Raw genomic sequence first — 22,220 nt, 5'->3', positions numbered from 1 at the left:
CTGGTCGTATGAGGCTCTCAGAGAGAGGCTCGTTTCAGAGCAGGACTGGCCATGTTGGAAGTTCAGGTGCAGGCTTTGGTGGGGTTCCTCAGAGCAGGGCCACCCAGGACTCTGTGTGCAAGGATGAAGCTGGAAATAAGGAACGGCCCAGCCCTGAGGGACTTGTTGTTGTTCAGCTGCTAATGATGCCCGACTCTTTGCAACCCCATGGACTGTAGCACACCAGGCTTCCCTGTCCTTCACCATCCCTTGGAGTTTGCTCAAACTCATGTCCATTGAGTCATTGATGCCATCCAATCACTTCAGTCTCTCTCGCCCCCTTCTCCTCCTGCCCTCAATCTTTCCCAGCATCTCAGGGCTGTGACAAGGTAGGCAGGAAAGCCCTGGGTCACAGAACCCACTCTCACCCTGCAGGTGAATGGGCTAGGGAACCCTGAAAGCCAAAGATGCCTGGGAAAAAAAAAAGGAGGCCTCCTCAGAGGGTCGGGGACCTAGTACTGCCCAGCATCCTCAGCTCCGGGGAGAGTAGCCACAGCAATTCCCAAAATGCCTTTGCTCTGTCACCATCGCCACTGCCACCGTGGTACCCTCGCAGCAGCATGCATGCCAGGGAGCTGGGCTCGGGATCCAGCCCGGGTCTGCCAGCTTGGAGGCGGGTTCTCCAGCACTTGGACAGGGATAGGCTGTCTGAAGGGGAGGTTCCAGAGAGGAGACTCCCTGCCAGAGGCAGAGAGGGCAGAGACCTGCCTCACCAGGTTATCTCACCATTCCATCTGGCTCCAGGCATATTTTGAAATATCTCCCTCATTCTAGCAGGGGCTGTCCTTTTTATCCTGCTCACGTGTGGGAGGCCTCAGCTTTCAGTGGTGGTTCACTCATCCGAGTCTGCAGAGTTCCTCACCCACTGCTCTTGTTCTGTCTAAAACAGTGATGTTGAAACTCATTTTCCCAAGGGGCGGCACACTTAGTAATCACATCATATGTGTGGTATAACCCAAAATGTCAGTATATGCATTCCTATAGATAAGAGCATAACCAGCCTAACATTCCATTCTTCAGCTCACTCTGCACCCCACTCTCTCCCTGGATGTGATACACAGAGTGAAAGCTGAGCCCAGAACTGGAGGTGGGGGGTGGGGACTGTGTAGAAGGTGAGTTCTTATCTAACACATGATTTGCCTAAGTCATTTATTTTCTCCAGCTTTACTGAGATAACTGAAATATAACATTGAGTAAGTTTCAGGTGTACAATGTGATGATTAGATACACACATATATTGTGAAATGATTGCCGTAATTAGGCTAATGAACATATCCTTCACTACACATAATTTCCATTTTGTTGCTGTTGTTATTGTGAGAGCATTTGAGATTTTCTCTCCTAACAATTTTCAAGTGTAAATACTGTATTATTAACTGTAGATGTCATAATGTACATTACAGACATCTTTTCCCCTTAGAGCTCAAAGTTTGTACCCTTTGACCACCTGAAGGTGGTCACATATTTCCCCCACCCCCAACCCATGGCAGCCACCAATCTCCTCTCCGTTACTTTCTTTTAAAAATATTTACTTATTTGGCTGCACCAGGTCTTAGCTGCGGCATGTGGGATCTGGTTCCCCTTCTAGTGAGCAAACCTGGGCCCCTCACATTGGGAAAGTGGAGTCTTAGCCACTGGACTGTCAGGGAAATGCCCTACTTTCTGTTTCCAGCAATTCCCAGCTTATTAGATTTCACTTAAAAGTGAGATTATACAGTATTTATCTTTCTCTGTCTGACTTACTTCACTTACTATTAATACCCTCAAATTTCATAGATGTTGTCAAAAATTGCAGAATTTCCTTCTTTTTATGGCTAAATAATATTCCACCATATAGACATACCACATTTTCTTTCTTTTTAAAAATGGTCCATGGGGTCTCAAAGAATTGGACACAACTGAGTAACTGAGTACACACATACAGACATGGCATTGGTTTATAATGTTATGTAAGTTTTAATGTGTGCATGAAGAAGAAAGGCTGTTTACGGGTTTCCTGATCAAGGTCCACGTGTCCCAGCAAGGTAAACCCAGCAGAGGCTGGTTTGCATCCACTGGAGTCACACACATTCAAGACCTTTGTCTAGAGTTTCAGTCCCCCTGGACCAGCCGTCATTTGGTCAGTGCCCTCTTGTTCCACAGCAGAAAGACCTGGAAGACCTTTTGCTTTAACCAGGGGAAGTCTCTGACCAAAACAAAGGCCCAAAGTGAGCAATGTATGAGGAGGTTCCTACACCAGCCTCACCAGGATTCGGGGGACTGGGGATTTTCATACATTGGCCAGATGCTCTTTCCCAGTGTTCTTTGTACCAAACAAACTCCTTTTGGGGTCGGGGGTAGCACTATCTCTTGGACCGGAAGAATTTGGCTAGATTTGGATATTGTCTAGAAATTGTTGGGTCCTGAGTGGGGGTAGAGGGAGTTTTTGTTTTGTTTTGTTTTGTTTTAATGTTTATTTCGTTGCTCTGAGTCTTAGTTGCAGCACCTGGGATCTTTAGTTGCTGCATGTGAACTCTTAGTTGCGGCGTGTGCGATCTAGTTCCCTGACTAGGGATCGAACCCAGGTCTTTTGCATTAGGAGCTTGAAGTCTCAGCCTCTGGACCACCAGGGAAGTCCCAGAGAGGGAGGGTTTCAATGAAATAGAAGGCTAGAGGGGAGCTTTGGAGTGGGTGGCAAAGGCTTTTCTGAGTGTGCCCTTGTTGGTTCCTTGGCAGGTTTTGGCTGGTGATAAAGGAAGACGGACACATGGTGACTGGCCGGCAGGAGCCTCGCCTTGTGTTGATCTCCATCACCTCTGAGGATGACCGCCTGATCCTCAGGGCTCCAGGCGTGGACCAGCTGGTTCTGCCGACCAAGCTGCATTCTTCAAACAAGCTCCATGACTGCAGGTGCTCTACTCTGGGGCTCCGGGGACCTGTGCCAGGACTCATTTCCATCTAGGCTCTCCCTGTGCTCCACCTTGCTACACTTTGTCCAGTAGATGATGAGACTGGTACAGAAATATTTAAGAGAAGTCTATTCCATTTTGGGATCAAGCCAGTGGTCAAGTGTGAGTGGGTGAAATAGAATACTGCGTTAAGGATATTTAGATTTGTTTTCATTAGATATGGCAAGACATGCAGACACAGAAATGACTGTCATGAAGAAAGAAGGTTTTTTTTATATTCACACATGCTTAGAAACCAGAGGCCACATAGAAACCATGCAGGACCACATGGGGAAATACCGGAGTCTGCCAGGAGGCAGAGGGTGCAGGGGAACCTCCAAGAGTCTTTATTCTGCTTTCTGCAGGCTCTGGGAAAATTGGTCCTGCGGCACAGAGGCTGTCCTTGGTTGTCTGGTATCTGACCCTGGTGATTAGAGCAGGGAACTGTGGCCGGAGTGTAAAATGCAATGGGGGAGGTGGTTGGAGTGAGGACTTTGGATTGGCTGGTTTGCATATGAAAGCCCAGTGTTTTACTATCTCTCTGAATTGGTTAGCCCTGGAAGGGGGCATTCCTTCAGAATCACCAAGTCCCAAGATATCAAACGCATTAAAAATAGGAAAAGTAATACAAATATAGAGAGGATACAGAGGGCCAGTCTTTAGGATTTGTCTCCTTTTGTTCACGTAGGAATGGACTTCTATTCAGAATTGCCAAGCAGACAAGGGCGTTCATTAGTGCAGATGTTCCCGCCTGTATCTCTGGGTTGAATGATACGGATGCTGAGGCTTTTCTTGCTGACTCCGTGGCCCCTGAGGCCTGAGATTGAGACTTAGGCACCTCCATCAGGAGGTATGAGATTTGACCTCTGGCCAGACATGCACCTCAAGCCCAGGTTTCCTTTCAGTCTGTGGGACCCTTGCAGGGCCATCCAGTTGCATGACTTTTCAAGGTCTTGTCCTGTGCTAGCAGGGCATCCTAGAGGCTTAGACACTTGTCATAGGTGCTCCCTTTGTAACAACCTGAGAATTCTCAGCATGTGGAAATTGGAGAGCCTCAGAATGCCCCCTGTACCCTCATGGTGTGCTTTTATTAGCAGTGTCTGAAGTGAAACCCATCACTCGAGGTTCTACAGTTTTGAAAGCCTGAAGCAATCATTCATTGACTATAGTATTTCAGTTAATTATCTCGGTAAGTTTATGAGGCAGATATCAGTACAATTTACAAATGAGGAGACCAAGCTCAGAAAAAGTGAAGGAGATTCCTTAACACAGCCATAGAGACAGGGATGCTGTGTCATGGATTTGATTAACTTTCATTGTTAGTTTCTTTAACCAGCTTTCCCTATTCACCCTGTGTGGTGTTATTTTATTTTTTTGAGAGCGATTGTAGAGCAGTAGGGCTTCTTAATTATCATAAGGATTTATGAACGATTGATGTCTAAAAAGTCTAAACGTATTTTTAGGTGGGAGAAAGAAATGACTTCAAACCTGGACAGTCCAACAGTTTTTTTTTTCTTTATAATTGAAGTAATAGTTTCCTTTGAAGAAGAAATTTCTCTAGCTGGGTTTCATTCCGTTATGAGATATATTGACTACTGACAATATAATATAATTAAATATTTGATATGTGAGGAATCTACATAAAGTATGAAAATGAAAGTCGCTCAGTTGTGTCCGACTCTTTGTGACCCCATGGACTACACAGTCCGTGGAATTCTCAAGGTGTGAATACTGGAGTGGGTAGCCTTTCCCTTCTCCAGGGGATCTTCCCAACTCAGGGATTGAACCCAGGTCTCCAGCATTGCAGATGGATTCTTTACCAGCTGAGCCACAAGGGAAGCCCAAGAATACTGGAGTGGGTAGCCTATCCCTTCTCCAGTGGATCTTCCTGACCCAGAAATCGAACCAGGGTCTCCTTCCTGCATTGCAGGCAGATTTTTTACCAACGGAGCTATCAGGGAAGCCCTACATAAAGCATATGTAAGTTATAAAACACGACATTGAGACAAACACCTGTAGCACCATACCCAACTTAGGAAATACAACATGAATAGATTTATTTCAAGTACCTTCATGATGTCCTGCCCCTCAGAGAAACCAGGGTCCCCAATTTCTTTTTTTCCTGGTTCCTGCTACTCTTCTTTTTATATATGGATGTGCTCCTAGATAATATATGGTTAAGTTTTGCTTCAAGTTTACAAAATGTCATTACACAATATGTATTTTTCTGTAGCTGCTTGTTCTTTTCAACCTTGTAAGATTCATCTGTGCCTTGTGGCTGGAAGCTGTAGTTGAGTTTTTTCACTGCTGTCTAGTTTCCACTATATGACTTTGCTACAACTTCTTTATGCTCTTCTCCATTAACTCATGTCATTTTGCAGTTTTTTTCTAATATGAAAAATGTCCTAAGAACATTTTTTTACGTATCTTTAATTCTTTAGAGCATTAATTTAGGAATAGAATTACTGAGTCATTGGGTATCTGCATGTTAATTTTGATAAGGAAATGCCTAATCGGTTCCCAAAATTGTAGCAATTTATACCTCACCAGAGTAAGGGTTCATTGCCTCTTGTCCTCATCAATTAGATTTGTTACCAGTCCTCATCCTCTGGCTTTTCTTATATTTTTAATTCTGCAAGTATCTTTAAAATGAATTAGGTGGTATCTCTTTGTAGTTTTAATTTGCATTCCTAGGCATTTCATTGAAATCTGGAGGCTAAATATTTTTTCTTTATAGTTATTGGTTCCTTGTGTTCTTTTTGTCTATGAAATTATTTTTTATTTTTCATGCCCAAGTTTTCCCTATTGATGCGGAGTTCTTTAGGTTGGATCAGATCTTTGGTCAATTATAAGAGATGCAAAATCCTTCTTTGTGATTTATTTTTTTAATCTTTTTTATGGTATCTTCTGAAAAATAGACATTTTACATTTTATGATATTCAAATTAATTAATCTTTTGTGGGGGAAATTAGCCCTTTTTTTGTGTCTTAATAAATATACTCCATTCCAAAGTTATAAAAAATTCTCCTACTATTCTTTTTCTAAAACTATTGAAGTTTTGCCTTTTCCACTTATGTTTCTGCATCTCGAGTTTATTTATTTATTTTTTAGAGTTTATTTTTGATAGTGATTTGAGGTGGAAATTCAGTTTGATTTTCTTATACAATTATCAAGTGTTCCAATATTTTACTGAACAACCCATTTGTTTTTCAGTGATCTATAATGCCACCTGCATCGTGGCATCTTAAGATCTTTGTTGTTGTTGTCCAGGTGCAAAGTAATGTCCGACTCTTGCAACCCCATGGACTGCAGCCCGCCAGGCTCCTTTGTCCGTGGGATTTCCCAGGCAAGAATATTGGAGTGGGTTGCCATTTCTGTGTCCAGGGGATCTTCCTGACCCAGGGATTGAACCTGCATCTCCTGCTTCTTTACCACTGAGCCACTTGCTTCTTTAGGAAGTATCAGTTATTTTCTGAGCTCTCTGTCCTTTGCACTGGATTCTGTATCCATTCCTGATCCTATTCATCACTGTCTTAATTTCTTTAACTTTATATCTTGATATCGAGTGAGTCTCCTCATTATTTTATCTTTCGAGTGTCTTGACCATCTTTGGACTTCACACTTTATTTTATTTTTTAATCAATGGGACATTGTTATTGTTTTTATTTTATTTTTTTGGCCTCACTGTGTGGCAGGCAGGATCTTGGTTCTCCAACCAGGGATCAAACCCATTCCCACTGCAGTGAAAGTGCAGAGTCCCAGCCACTGGACTGCCAAGGAATTGCTTCCTACAAATTTGAGAATCAGCTTGTCCAATTCCATGTAAAATCCTTTTGGGATTTTGATTGGAATTGCATTGAATTTGAGGCTCCATTTAGAGAAAATTGAAATGAATTTATGTATTTATTTAAAGAGTTCCTGATTCATAGCAGGCCCTTATAAATGATAGGTCTCACATAGTTATCATCTTTATTGTCGATAGCCTCCCTATCCATGAATGTGTTATCTTTTCTCCCTTATTTGTGTCTTATTTTATTTCTTTAACAAAATTTCATAATTTTCTCTATAATAGAATTGTACATCTCTTGTTAGATTGAGTCCGAGACATCTTATCTCTTTGTCCTATTTTAAATGACAATTAAATTTTTTTCTATTTATATTTGATAGTTTTTATTCTTTGATCATTAGTGAAACTTTCCAGTTAAACTGCCTAGATTTTCTTTGTAAAAGTCCGTTCAAGCTTTTATGTCTTCTCAAGTATTTTTAGTGAGTTATTTTGCTTTGTGAATTAGTAGATCACTAACTTTGTTGTTGTTCAGTCCCTCGGTCGTGTCTGACTCTTTGTGACCCCATGGACTGCAGCACACCAGGCTTCCCTGTCTTTCACTACCTCCCAGAGTTTGCTCAAACTCATGTCCATTGAGTCAAGGATGCCATCCAACCATCTCATCCTCTGTTGTCCCCTTCTCTTCCTGCCTTCAATCTTTCCCAGCATCAGGGCCTTTTCCAGTGAGTTAGCTCTTTGCATCAAGTGACCAAAGTATTGGGGCTTCAGCTTCAGTATCAGTCCTTCCAGTGAATATTCAGAGTTGATGTCCTTCAACCCTGAACTAAATTAGATTACTAACTAATGTAGTTCTGTTATGCTCACTCAGGGAGATGCGGTTCTTTCCTGTGGGGTGTTGATGATAGAACATTTCATGTAGAAATATGGAAGAAAGTGAACTTTTCATAAAATTTGGAGAGAACTGCAGGAGGTGGAATGACAGAAGGGTAGAGCCTGCAGTAGGGAGGGGAGGGAGGGAGGATTAGGAGGGGAGTAACTTTCAGGGGCACTGGATAAGTAGTTTTCCCCTGCCCCGCTGGGTGTTCTCTACTTCTCAAAGAGCCCGCACTAAGCTGACCTGAGTGGGTGGAAGTGTGTGCACTTACACAGGAGGGCTGTCCCGAAGGGCTTGAAGGAAGCGCTCAGCCCAGGGAGCAGATCTGTATGGAGTAGCAGACTGGTGGAGGAGATTTTAGGGGAAAGGCTGAGGGCGGTGAGGGAGAGGACCATGAGAGGACCGTGGGGTTGGAGCCAGGGGTTAGTCAGAGGCCGAACCGTGGCTCCAAGAAGAGGGTTTAGAGAGAAGGCAAAGGTCCAAGAAACTTCAGAACTGCATGGAGATTTGACAGGAGGTGGGGTGAGTCTAGCCGTCAGACAAGGTCTGTGGGCCTCAGGGAGCATCTCATGGTCCACCTCGGATTCCCTCACATACATCACCCCAGGGGCCTTCAGACTGGAGGAGGCACTCACAGGGAAGTGCAAACACCTCCCGTGGTACCTGAGGGCTGGGATCCCTTTAAGGGAATCAGTTTCCAGATCCCTGAATCTTATTGGTTCTCTCTCCAGCTGTGATGCTACCTGCAGGGGGCAAGTTCTCTTCTCCACCTCTCCTTGGTACAGATGAAAGGCTTGCCCATCCCTTGTCTTAGTAGACAGCACTGCCCTGGGAGGGAAAAACCTGCTGGTATTGATAAAGGAGAATGTTTCTAATGACAGGGGTAAAGTCATTCCACAAGATGGTGGTTCAAAGTCTTTGTCTTACACTAAAATGAAAGCACCTCTAGTCAAATTGTTGCTGATAAATTATTAAAAACACTTTTAATGAAAGATTACTAAGTGCCAAAGATCACAGAAGAATTCAAAGGATGAGTGGAATTATTATAAATCAACTTCTTTCATTCCATCTGTGCAGATAGTGAATCCTAAGAGTTCTCAGCATGAGAAAAAAGGAACTTAAAAAAATATGAGATGAGGACTGCTAACTAAACTTGTAATCATTTCACAGTACATGTAAGTCAAGTCGTTATGCTTTATACCCTGAACTTAGGCGGTGCTGTATGTCAATTATGTCTCAGTAAAACTAAGAAAGCATTTTTTCCCCTCTGGCTGCCCCAGGTGGCATGTGAAACTTCCTTAACCAGGGTTGGAACCCATGCCTCCTACAGCAGAAGCATGGCATCTTAACCACTGGACCACTGGGGGAGTCTTAGATTGGGAAAAAATTTGAAAATAATTTTTAAAATGTGGGCCATAAAAGAAGTCCCTAACCATGTATTATTAAAAATAGTTTTTAAAAATAGCTATCAAACTACCCTGACATTTGAATTCCATTGCATGCTTTTAAAAGCATAATTTATATGCATTAATAATATTAAGGTATAACACATAAATCATGATATAATTTTACTTTAAATGTTAATATTTACAATTCAATGGAAATTTAATCTTTCATAACAAATTAAACTTATAAAAAATACAGATGGACCTAGAGAAAATCATACTAAATAAAGTCAGACAGTTCAGTTCAATCGCTCAGTCGTGCCCGACTCTTTGTGACCCCATGAACCACAGACAGAGGAAGACAAATATCATATGCTATCACATATATGTGAAATCTAAAAAATAATACAAATGAATCTATATACAAAACAGAAACAGAATCACAGACATAGAAAACAAACTTCTTGTTTCCCAAGGGGAAAGTGAGGGAGAGAGGGAAAAATTAAGAGTATGAGAGGAACAGATGTGAACTACAATACATAAAATAGATAAACAGCAAGGATTTGCTGCATAGAACAGGGACACACACAGTGCATGGCTGCTCAGGCATGTCTGACTCTTTGTGACCCGCTGGACTGTAGCCCGTGAGGCTTCTCTGTCTATGGGCTTATCCAGATGACAATACTGAATTGGGTTGCCATTTTCTCCTCCAGGGGATCTTTCTTACCCAGGGATTGAACCCAACTCTCCCTGCATTGGCAGGTGGATTCCTTATGGCTACTTGGGAAGCCCATAAAACAGGGAACTTTATTTAATATCTTGTATAACTTGTAGTGGAAAATAACCTGAAAAAGTATATCTATAACTCAATCACTTATATCTGAAACTAACACAATATTGTCAATCAACTATATTTCAGTTAAAAAAAAAGAAGAAATCACATGTCAACTAGCAGTTCTGTGAGGGGTACATAGCTTTTTTGGGGGGGTATATAGCTTTTATCTTTTGAGGTCGCTCAAGCAAAAAATCCTCGAAGACCACTTCATTATCTGGTGGAGCCTGTGTCCACCTTGTGAAGCAGGTAATATATTATTATTTCCAATTTGTAACTGAGACAGAAGGTCAGAGGAGTTTAATGATTTGCTAAACGTCATAAGATTAGAGATGGCAGAGTTCCAGCTTGAACCAGGTCTGTCAGAATCCAAGTTCAGGGTGCCTCTACCACACTATGGTCCCTCTCCCTTTCTGAAGCATCTTAAATCCTTGCAACTCAACTTGTGGTCCATGGACCAGCAGCCTAGGCATCCCCAAGCTTGTTAGGAATGCAGAGCAGCAGGCTCCAGCCCTGCCTCTTGAAACAAAATCGGTATTTCAGCTGGTAACTGCATGAGTTAGGAGCATCTGCCGAGTTCTTCCCTGCTCCCTCCCGCTCTGCCTCTGCCCAGTTTTGGCCCGCGGACCACTCCCTGGTCCCCCAGGATAGTCAGACCCCAGCAGCCCAGCGCTTCCACCTTGACCCCACCACTCTGTGTGTTGATGTATGAACGTAACCCCCTGCTCTCCGTGACCTCTCCAGGGTGTTTGGTCTCGACATCCAGGGCAGGGACTGTGGCGACGAGGCCGCTCAGTGGTTCACCAACTTCTTGAAAACGGACGCTTTCAGGCTGGTTCAGTTTGAAAAGAACATGAGGGGAAGAGCGGCAAATGAAATTTTCCCTTCTTTGGACCAGAATTACCAGGTGAGCTTGCAGGGACCTGCCCTTCCCTTCCAGCTTCCTTCTGGGCCCACAAAGAGCCTCCCTTGGGGCCCCAGTTAGGAAGGACTGATTCTGAAGCTGAAGCTCCAATCCTTTGGCCACTTGATTCGAAGAACTGACTCACTGGAAAAGACGCTGATGCTGGGAAAGATTGAAGGCAGAAGGTGAAGGGGGATGACAAAGGATGAGATGGTTGGATGGCATCACCAACTCGATGGACATGAGTTTGAGCAAGCTCCGGGAGGTGGTGATGGACAGGGAGGCCTGCCGTGCTGCAGTCCATGGGGTTGCAAGGAGTTGGACACGACTGAGCGACTGAACTGAACAGAACTAAGGGATGACCCAGGGGGTACTGAGGGCGCTACCTGGACAGGTGTCGAGGACAGAGAAGATGAGCTGGCAGGCCAAAGTGAGGTTTATGTGCTTATGTGCGCATTCAGTCACGCCCGACTCTGTGACCCCATGGACTGTAGCCCATCAGGCTCCTCTGTCCATGAAGTTTTCTAAATCCAAGTCTTCTAAAGTCACAGAAGCAGAGTTTATCCAAGTCCACCCTTCACAACCAGTGGGGTGTGATCATTTCTGGTGTTTAAAAGGCACCTCACCTCCCCTGAGTCAGCTACAGCCCCCAAACCAAAGGTTTTGATTCTGCAGTGAGATGAGGCTCAAAATCCATCTCGGGGTGTCTCTCCCCACGATCCCTGAACTACAAGCTCCTTGAATGCAGGGGATTTTATCTGCTGTATTCATGCTATTTCCCCTCCTAGAACAGTGTCTGATGCATAGGTGGTGCGTAATAAATGCACGGGAGTGAATGGCGCAGCTAAAGAAAATCAGGGCTAGAGCAGAGCTGATTGGCAGCAGACCCTTCCCCTGTCTGGTGATGGCGGTGGGGATGCGGCAGGGGACTCACTGCTGGGTGGGCGTGAGGAACGAGAGATGAGGCTGCAGGGTAGCCTTGGCCCCGCTGCTTTCTGTGTGTGGACAGGGAGCCCCATCTGCGCCCCGGGGTGGGGGCTGGGGGCAGGAACCCTGCTCCGGCGCTGACCTGGCCGTTTCCAAGCCCGCGGAGTCACCTCTCCCGCCTGAACACAGCTGTCCCCTTCTGCACTCTGGCGGGCTGGCTGCTGGGCTGAGCCCGTTCTCCGGGCGGCGAGGCCTGATGGTGCCGTGTCCTTGGCGCAGGTGGCGTACCCGGACTGCAGCCCGGTCATGATCCTGTCGGAAGCCTCCCTGGCAGATCTGAATACCAGGGTGGAGAAGAAAGTGAAAATAAACAATTTCAGGCCAAATATCGTGGTGACAGGCTGCAATGCTTTTGAGGAGGTAAGTGGCTCTCTGCTTTTATGCATGATGTCTGGAGGTGCTCCCGAGGAGGAGGAGGAGGAGGTCTCGCTCAGTCGTGTCCGACTCTTTGCGACCCCGTGGAAGGTAGCCTACCAGGCTCCACCGTCCATGGGATTTTCCAGGCAAGAATACTGTAATGGGGAGGTGCTCCCGAGTCAGCGCCAAGTCGGACCCTCCGAGGATGGCCAGGTTGGTGGTTTGAAAGACTCGCCTGCGTCTTGCGTGCAGTGGTTCACTTATTGCTGCCGCTATCTCCTCTCTGGCCTCAGGGGGGCGCTTCTCACCCTTTACTGCTCTGGCCCCCAAGCCAGCAATCGGAACTCCCAAATTGTAGCAAGCCTGGGTCTAGACTGGGACGTTCCTGGTGGGTCAGCGATAAAGAATTCGCCTGCAACGCAGGAGAGGCAGGTTTCATCTCTGGGTGGGGAAGATCCCCTGGAGAAAAAATTTGCAACTCTCTCTAGTATTCTTGCCTGGGAAATTACTTGCACAGAGAAGACTTGTGGGCTACAGTCCATGGGGTTGCAAAGAGTCAAATTGAGTAACAACAAGAATGGGACTAGGCTAGAGTGTATTTATAATCATAGCTCAGAGATAGCTACAGGGAAGAAAAGATGAAGAGAACAGCCCATTTTTGTACCTGTACCATCCAGGAGCGCTGAAAGATTTGAGACTTCTGAAAGCTCCAGACCCCAAAGTGGAGGCCAGGAGGATACAGGAGATGGACCTGTAAACCCAGACCTGGAGACGTGTCCCTCTGTGGTCTGAATTATCTCCCAGAGGACTCATATGCTCTGCTATGTGGTTGAAACTAGAAATTTTCACCCTCCAAAGACTCAGCCCCTTCTAGCCCTAAAAGGACAACCACATCCACACCTGTACCTGCGACCTGTATGTGAAATGTATATAGTTGTATGTTGCTCGGTAATAACAAGTACTGGGAATCTTAGTGAACACTGGGATTCTATTATAAAGCTTAACTTTATAAGCACTGGAAATAACAGCAACCATTCCTTCACTGTTTACTGGGTGCCAGACACAGAATCAATGGATGGCTTCATGCAAATTACTCTATTTTTCCCTTAGGACAGTGCTGTGAAGTCTGTACTATTTTCTCCTTTTTATAAGGGAACAGAAGCTTGCAGGTGTTACATAACGTGTTAGGCATGGAAGTAGTGGCTTTGGATTAGAACCCAGGACTTACAGCTCCAGCTTCTGAGGAATGGAGATCATGATTCCAATCGAGAGATCCCAAGAAGCTAATTCTTAGAGGATCTAACATACCTTCTCAATTCTTTGCTCCCTTGGGTGACCCCCGCATCCTTTTGTGTGAGTAAACTGTGGCCTATTTGCTGGTAAATGTTGTTCTTTAGGATAAACCTTTGCATGGAGGCTAGTACAGATTCTCGTACATGAAGGTACTTCACTTTATTTGATAATGAAAGCAATAACTAGGGTATACAGATGTTATCTACTTGTTGATATTATCCTGTTGTTTGTTATCTAATGTCTTGAATCCCTCCCTACATTTGTTAAAAATTTTTTAAATTGATTTTAATTAAATTTTTTATTTAAAAACGATTTTTAAAAATTGATCATCTATTACAGACTGGCACTGTGGCCCATAATAAGAATCCTGGATACAGAGATGAAGAGATACAGACCCTGCCCTTCAGAATTTCCTGATAGGAGAGGAATGGCCGGGAGGCAATGGCAGGCCAGCATGTGGAGAGCTTTAATGCACATACTTATCAGGGGCCAAGGATGCTTAGAAGTAGAAGTGCCTACAGCTACTGGAGAAGGAGGCGTGGGGGCAGAGAGGGGTCAGATCAAGCTACCCAGGAACTGTGCTGTGAAGTGTGTTGTTGTGTGTGCTGGCGAGGGGCAGTGAGGGTCACGGTGGGTAAAGGAGGCCACCAGTTAGAAGGCCTAAAAGCAGCACAGGCTGTTGCATTAGGGTGCCTGGGATCATTTCAGAATCACAGGGACGCTGCAGGTAAAGGAGAAGTGGCATGAGGTGGCTGGACCTGGAGCTGACTAGAGGCCACCATGCCGAGAAGGTTGGATTTTACTTTTTATAAATTAAAAACTCCTTTTTTTGGCGGCACTAGATCTTCATTGCGGCAAAGGGCTTTCTCTAGTTGTAGCACACAGGCTTAGTTGCCCCATAGCATGTGGATCTTAGTTCCCAGAACCAGAGATTGAACCATGTCCTCTGCATCACAAAGTGGACTCTTAACCACTGGGCTACCAGGGAAGTCCCAGGAGTTTAGATTTTTCTGTTGTGGATAAGGAAGAGTTGGTAATGATTTTAAATGAAGAAGTAATTATTATTTTCATGCACCCAACAAATAGGACCAAACTGCATGATACTGCAAGCTGCACGATTTTACCCTGGCAGCTCTCTAGAAAGTGCTTGGAAAGTTAGGGAAACTGAGGCAGAAACATCCGTGCCGTGCTTCGTCCCCAGAGGGAGATCAGCCCGCCTTACCTGCAACCTGCGTCAGAATTACGATCAGGCCTGTGACTATGTTGGCAGCACCACCCTAGGTGACTCTTGTGCAAACAGTGCCCAGGAAAGTGCTGACTGAGGAGGGGTGAAGGGCAAGGGTGGCAGAGGGGGTGGAGACATAGGAGTGCTGACGTTCTCTGGGCATCGGCTGCCTGATGGGAGAGACTTGTTTTTCTCCCCAGGAATAACCCAGATTTGGTGTGACCTGAAGTGGGTACAGTTTGAGGGGGCTCTTTAAGAGAAGAAAATAACAAAACCAAGATTAAGTGCAAGGCCTCACAAGGGTCCAGACCTTGAGGCTCAAGCCCCGTCAGAGACATTCGCAGTAAACCCACCTATTTCTCCCCTGTTCTGTTTTTCTGTATTGATGAATAGAGTGTGCAGAAGTTCAGAGTCATTAGATAGTTGTTAAACACAGAATGAAATGAGACTCAGTATTAATAATGCTGAAGACTGATCAGAAATTAGTCCATGAAGCAAAAATTCTTGCACAGGACTCCTGTAAAACTGGCCTGTAAAACTTTGATGAGACACTTTCTTTTAGGGAATACAATTTTTCTTGATTTGTCTCCACTAAAGATATTAATTTTAGTTTAAGATCTTGAACCAGAGGAAGAAGAAGAAAAGATACTCCCATTCCTGGCTAAAGAATTTTTGCTTTTCTGTAACTTGCCAACTAAGAATTTTTGGCTCACCTCTAACTTGTCAAACTGAACCCATGGCTGATGTAAGCCTAACTATATTTGCTTAGGCAATTTGAGTGGGTGGAGCCTTGTTTTTTCAATTTAAAAAATGTTAAGTGACCTTGTACTCCCATGTCCATTTGTTGTTTTTTTCCTGCGTTGTGATAGGCTTACAGAAATAGTACATATGGTATTCTTATTTGAATAGAAGAGTCCTTTGGAAATGCATATTAAAAAAATCTTTACTATAAAATGATGCTAATGGGGCTGATTTAGTCTCCTTTAAATTAAGAAGCCCAAGAGTTAAGGGCCTGATGCACTAACCTGTCTACCTGGCACCATCTATAACCCTTCCAGTTAGCGGGACTCTGTTAAATATTAGTGTAAAATGATAGTGCACCTAAATATTTCATAGACCAACTAATAATAAACATATGGCAAACCTAAGCGTAGTGCAAAAATTCAGGCTGTTATTTATTGCAAAATCGTAGAGCAATAGGAGGATGCATTGTGCAACATTTACTCTTTGGGACCCAAAGCACTTTGTACTTTTTCCATGTAATTCAGACTATTAAGCAGATTTTTTTTAAGTGGTTTCCTTTGGGCCGGTGTGGTATGCTTGAACTCTGGGAATGTGGAGCGATGAAGTTTAAAAAATAATAAAATTGGGACTTCCCTGGTGATCCAGTGGTTAGGAATCCACCTTGCAATGCAGGCTTGGATCCCTGGTTGGGGAACTAAGATCCTTACATGCCCTGGCACAACTGAGCCCGTATGCCACAACTAGAGCGTCTGTGAGCCGCAACGAAAGATCTCCCACGATACAAAGATCTTGAGTGCTGCAGCTGGGACCCTATACAGCCAAATAAATAAATAAACAAATAAATATTAAAACAAAATGATAAAATTGACCAATGCTTCTTATCTCAGTGACCATTTCCCATCTACCCCTAGCCCCCATATGTAGCCTCCCCTGGTATCAGCATCACTTGCTTGGCATTTTTTAACCAAGGATGAATCTATACTGACGTCATAATCACCCAAAGTCCATAGCTGGCCTTAGGGTTCACTCTTGGTGTTGTATGCATATGGTCGACTACAGGGGCTCCCCTCATCCCTTTATGACATGCCTTTCAAATAGGGGTCCCTGTTCTCCTCCAGGGAACTTTTATGACATCCCCACTTTGCTAGGGGACCTCGAAGGACCTCAGGGAAATTAGTCCTGATTTAGAAAAGCCAACATGATGAGCACACGGGAGATGGGAGTTCTGTTTGGAGGGAGCCGTCAGACTCCCCAAGAAGCTGTTCCCCAAGAAGCTGTTGATGGTGTCGCTGCCTTTACTTAAGGAGATCTCCCTATACCTTTGCTTTTTTGATTGCATCTCGGTAACTTGACATGTTTGCCACAGAGACTTTCAGGGGCTGAGAAAGAGGGGCTGAAGTATGTGAAGCTAGAGCCTAGAGAGCTTCAGCTCCTCTTGCTGCTGTGTAGTCACTCAGTCGTGTCCAGTTCTTTGCGACCCCATGGACTGTGGCCCGCCGGGCTCCTCTGTCCATGGGATTTCCCCAGGTGAGAATACTGGAGTGGGTTGCCATTTCTTTCTCCAGGGGATCTTCCGCATCCAGGGACTAAACCCCTGTCTCCTGTATCTCCTTACCACTGAGTCACCTGGGAAGCCAGTTAGGAGCAGATTAAATGTCTTGTAAACTAGGAAATCTAACTGAACTTTTCAGCCTTCTCGCTTTATATAATAGTCACAAGGCCGGCTTTACACAGCTATGTGGCTTTGATATATGAAATTCATCAGCACGTGTAAAAAGAAATGGAACGGAGAGGTTAGTTGGGAAGCTGAGCGGAGAGCCGGCAGGGTTCTGCCCTGGCTGCCCGATGGGCTTGCATGCCTGTGCCCGCAGCGCCCTCGTGTGGCAGAATGTGTTTGTCTTGTTATCTCCTTCCAGGCCCGGGCGCCAGGGACCCGGCACTTCCAGATACGGGAGCTGTATTATTGGTCACACCCCCTGGGAGGTCACTGTTCTTCAGGAGGCCAGCCAGGCGCTATGACCGTCTTGCAGTGTTGCACTTGAACATGGCTCGTCAAAAGTCCTGGCTAGAATCTAGAGATTCCATTTTACATGACTTGACTTAGCGACTGAATAACAACAACAAAGGATTTTATATGATGTGGCCTTGCCTTTTACAGGAGTTATTATATAGTTCATCCCTCAATTAGTTGTTTGAAACTCAGAGTTTATTTCCACTGTTGACTTAAAAAATAGCCACAACCTAGAAGCGGAGAATTATGTTTTATTCGATGGGAGTTTTTAGGACTTCAGACCCTAGAGTCAGCATCTCAAGTGACCCTGAGAGAACTGCGCCTAGGAGGCAGGGGCGGAGGTGTGGGTGGGAGGGGTGTATTTAGGTTGTATAGAAGTTTCAATAAATGTCAGGTAGTCTGAATATCGAAAAATTATTGTTAATTAAGGAAGACCACGTATCTCAGGTGGCCCTAGCGGTAAAGCACCCACCTGCCAGTGCAGGGGACATGAGTGACGTGGGTTCGATCCCTGGGTCGGGAAGATCCCCTGCAGGAGGAAATGGCAACCCACTCCAGTCTTCTTGCCTGGAGAATCCCATGGACAGAGGAACTTGGTGGGCTACAGTCCACGGGGTCGCAAAGAGTCAGACATGACTGAGCGACTAACCACACACACATACACACACACACACACAGATATCTCAAGTTGAATTTCACCCTTTTCTGCATATGGGAAGATGCAAGATTCTGGGCTCACTGAAATCATTCCTTTCACATGCATCTCAGCTCTCCAGGGCCAGATTCCTGCGTTTTTCACCTCCCAGTCTCCTGTCCCAAACCCCTCCCACTCTCCCCACCCTCCCCCACTCTTCCCAGCTCCTTAGTGCTGACCGTGGGGAGTGGCTGATGGCCGCCTGATAGCAGGTATTGTTTCTCCTGGGCGCCCTCTGGGCTCAGGAATTCACATTTGGAGGGCTGATGGCTGTGACATCCTTGTTGATATGGCAGATAACACTTCCCTTCTTACATCACAGAGTTTCATAAATGACAGTTGGGAACCCAAGGCATCCACAGAGACCTGCTTACCTCAGTCATATCCCACAGAGATTTCTGAGTTGGGAAGATCCAGTTAGGCACTGGACTTTCTTTAGTGCATTTGCTAAGTCTCCCCAAATAGGCCTGGGGTGGTGGGGTGGTCTAGTGTACCCTGAAAGAGGTCCCTAGCAGGATTGCAGCCTGGTCATTAACAGGGGAGGGGGGATGTTACTTGCGAGGCCCCGTTCCCTGTCTGCCCTGCCTCCTTCAGGGATGGACTGGTCTCCTCTCCTGTCCCCAGGGCAGTGAGCCTCCAGCTGAAAGGACTGGATGTCCCACTGCCTCACTGAGAGGCTGATTTCTCACCAAATCCTCAGACCCATGGTCTCCAAAAGCTCACTTGGGTTGAAATCAGGAAACAAATTTTCAAGGCACATTGCACATGGCTCACAGTCTCTCGAGTTTTATGGTGATGGGATTAGTTTCTGGGTTGTCTTTAGCCAGTCATTCTGACTCAGAGTCCTTCCTCGTGGTGCACGCCTTGTTCAGCCAAGATGGATGCCAGTGAGAAGGATTCTGGGAGGTGGTCGGACACGTGGTGTCTCCTTTTGACCTTTCCCGAGTTCTTCCAGTTGGTGGTGGCTTATTAGTTATGTGTTCCTTACCAGGACCTCCTGTCATAAAACAACTCATGCAAATGATTACTATGGTGCCTGGCCAGGGCAGGCAGTTTCGGTCAGCCCCTAACACATCTAGTTATAGATAAACTGTTGGTGTATGGAGCCTAGAGTGAGGACCTATCCCCTGATGCCTCCCATGTCTCCCTCGGGACCTGGACAAAGGATTGGCTTGTGAAATTCAGGCTTTGCAGATGGCTTTCCTGTTAGCAAGAGAGGCCTGTAACATATCCTCCTCATATGTGTGTGTGTGTGTGTATATTGCATATTTGTATGTGTGTGTATATACACACATATATATATGTTTGTTTATGGGCTTGCCTTGTGGCTCAACTGGTAAAGAATCCGCCTGTAATGCAGGAAACCTGGGTTCGATCCCTGGGTTGGGAAGATTCTCCTGGAGAAGGGAAAGGCTACTCACTCCAGGATTCTGGCCTGGAGAATTCCATGGACTGTTTATAGTCCATGGGGTTGCAAAGAGTCAGACACGACTGAGCGACTTTCACTTTCATATATGTATATATACTGTATTAGTACAACCTCCATACTTATGTGTTTACATGTATGTATGTGTACTTGTGTACGTGTGTACAGATAGGTATATAAATGTGTGTGTGTGCCCAGTCGTGTCTGATTCTGAGATCCTATGATCCGTAGTCCGCCAGGCTCCTCTGTCCATGGAAAATTCTCCATGCAGGAATACTGGAGTGGCTAACCATTTTCTACTCCAGGCGGTATCAGTTCAGTTCAGTCGCTCAGTTGTGTCCGACTCTCTGTGACCCCATGGACTATAGCATGCCAGGCCTCCCTGTCCATCACCAACCCCCAAATACGAATGGCCCAAGGAAAGATACATGCAAAAGAAAAAAAGAAACACAAGCTGACTCCTGTCATAATCATTCCACTCAGTGTGAATCTTCAGTTCAGCTCAGTCGCTCAGCTGTGTTCAACTCTTTGCGACCCCATGGACTGTAGCACCCCAGGCCTCCCTGTCCATCACCAGTTCCCAGAGTTTACTCAAACTCATGTCCACTGAGTCAGTGATGCCACCCAGCCATTTCATCCACGGTCGTCCCCTTCTCCTCTGGCCTTCAATCTTTCCCAGCATCAGGGTCTTTTCCAGTTAGTCAGTTCTTTGCATCAGGTGGCCAAAGTATTGAAGTTTCGACTTTAGCATCAGTCCTTCCAATGAATATTCAGGACTGATTTCCTTTAGGATGGACTGGTTGGATCTCCTTGCAGTCCAAGGGACTCTCAAGAGTCTTCTCCAACACCACAGTTTAAGCACTAATTTTTCGGCACTCAGTTTAGTCCATAGTCCATTGTCCCCGTAGTCCAACTCTCCCATCCATGCATGACTATGGGAAAAACCATAGCTTTGACTAGACAGACCTATACCAAGTGGTATAGACATGGGGATAGTTAAAAGCTGGGTGGTTAAAAGCCCTGCTTCAGAATCAGAAAAGTTTTCAAACCTAGCTGCTGTGACCCTGAAAATATTTTGTAAACTTTCTCTGCCTCTGTGTATTTGTGTAAACATGGGACCATATTAATCCTCCCCTAGTCATAAGGTTTGAAGGAAATCCCAAGGCAGACATTGGCTGGACCTACCATGGTTTAAGATCGGGAAAACAAGGCAGGCGGTTGGCTATGGCTGGTCAGGACCAGCGGTGGTGCTGAATGGGTGCATCTTAGAACTGACTTCTCTTGGGCCATGTCCCACTCATCAAAGAACCATCAGATTGTAACTTGGCTTCCACTGCAGCTTAGCAAAAGGAAAGAGTGGGCAGTCTTGCAAGCTTTCCACTTCTCATTATATATCATTAACTTGACCTGGAGTTGCTTAATGGTTCTCATGGCAAACTGGCCCCTGAAGAAGATGTATTTTGTTGTGCTGACAGAGGAAGGCTTCTGAGGCCCAGTCAAAAACTGCGTCCTGGAACTTCCTTGTTGGTCCAGTGGTTAACACCCCAAGCTTCCAGTGCAGGGGGCAAGGGCTTGATCCCTGGTTGGGGAACTAAGATTTTATGTGCTGCGTGATACAGCCAAAAAAACCCACAAAACTCTGCATCCCACACCTTCCTTCCTTTGAGTCCTTTCTGGGGTACTTTGTGGCATCCACTTGTACTCTGTTCTTCTGCTAGCTTCATAGGACCAGCCGAAGAATAAACTGGAATAAGGATGGATGGAGCCTTAATTTAAAAGATATCTTTTCTCCTTTTCTCCTAGGACACTTGGGATGAACTTCTCATTGGCAATGTAGAAATGAAAAAGATTTTGGCTTGCCCCAGGTAAGGATTCTTGTGAGACTGGACCTCTGGGGTGTGGCAGGGTCACTGGTTCTTAACTGTCCCCTGACCCTTTGTTATTGTGTGACAGGTGCATTATGACCACGGTGGACCCAGATACTGGAGTGATTGACAGGAAGGAGCCACTCGAAACCCTGAAGAGGTAGAACATCTATGTGTCTGGTGTATTTTTATATTATCCCCAGCCTTGAGCCACTTGTGGCTCTAGGTGCTCTGTCTGGGCACCTTTGTACCTTCTGGTTCTTTGTGTTATTAATGTCAGTGAGTATTTGTTGCCTCCTTTTTATTTTTTTTCTTTCTTTCCAGATGACTCTTGTAGAGTTTTGGACAAATTTTCAATTGTATGATTCCACAGTTTGAAATTTTCATCTCTCTGACTTCAATTTTTAATAACCTTTACACACATATTTCCAAATTAAGACCTTGTTTGCAACTCTCATTTACTTTTTAGGATCAGTATCAGGAGGATGAGAATAATTGAGCTGTATAATGAAATAGTTGAAAAGGGGAATGAAACGAGTTGTCTGAGTTTGTTTATTCAAGAACTTCTTTTGTGTTAGGGTGTTTTGTTACTTAAAGAATTTTGGCCAACTTTCGTTCTCAATATAGAATGTGTTTTTAAACTTAAATTAACTTTTTCTGGAAGTTGTATTCTGTTCTGTTTCCCTTGCATCTGTTTTTTGTTTGTTTCTAATGGATTTAAGTTCCAGAGGAGATTATTTCTTAAAGCCTTCAGATTTGCAATTCTATTTTGGTTTTTATTTTTAAGACCCAAGTGAAGTGATTATTTTTTCTTTAGACAAGGCTTTAAAAAAAATTAACCTCAGTAACAGTCCAGTCCACCTGCCAACA

At 45.0% G+C, this 22,220-nt stretch overlaps 1 protein-coding gene across 1 annotated transcript in view; it reads left to right on the top strand.

The window, feature by feature from the left end:
• The window catches only part of MTARC2 (mitochondrial amidoxime reducing component 2), a 37,970-nt gene that overhangs the window by 6,403 nt on the left and 9,347 nt on the right, over positions 1-22,220 (top strand). Inside the window, exons 2-6 of the mRNA XM_043485441.1 lie at positions 2,755-2,928; positions 10,589-10,751; positions 11,955-12,095; positions 21,289-21,350; positions 21,439-21,510. Coding sequence (XP_043341376.1) covers positions 2,755-2,928; positions 10,589-10,751; positions 11,955-12,095; positions 21,289-21,350; positions 21,439-21,510 — 612 coding nt within the window. The remainder of the gene's footprint in view (positions 1-2,754; positions 2,929-10,588; positions 10,752-11,954; positions 12,096-21,288; positions 21,351-21,438; positions 21,511-22,220) is intronic.

The sequence above is a fragment of the Cervus canadensis genome, chromosome 13 (assembly GCF_019320065.1).
Source record: "Cervus canadensis isolate Bull #8, Minnesota chromosome 13, ASM1932006v1, whole genome shotgun sequence".
Classification (NCBI taxonomy): Eukaryota; Metazoa; Chordata; class Mammalia; order Artiodactyla; family Cervidae; genus Cervus; species Cervus canadensis.
Note: the sequence above shows the minus strand (reverse complement) of the source record. Positions and strands in the feature narration are given on the sequence as shown.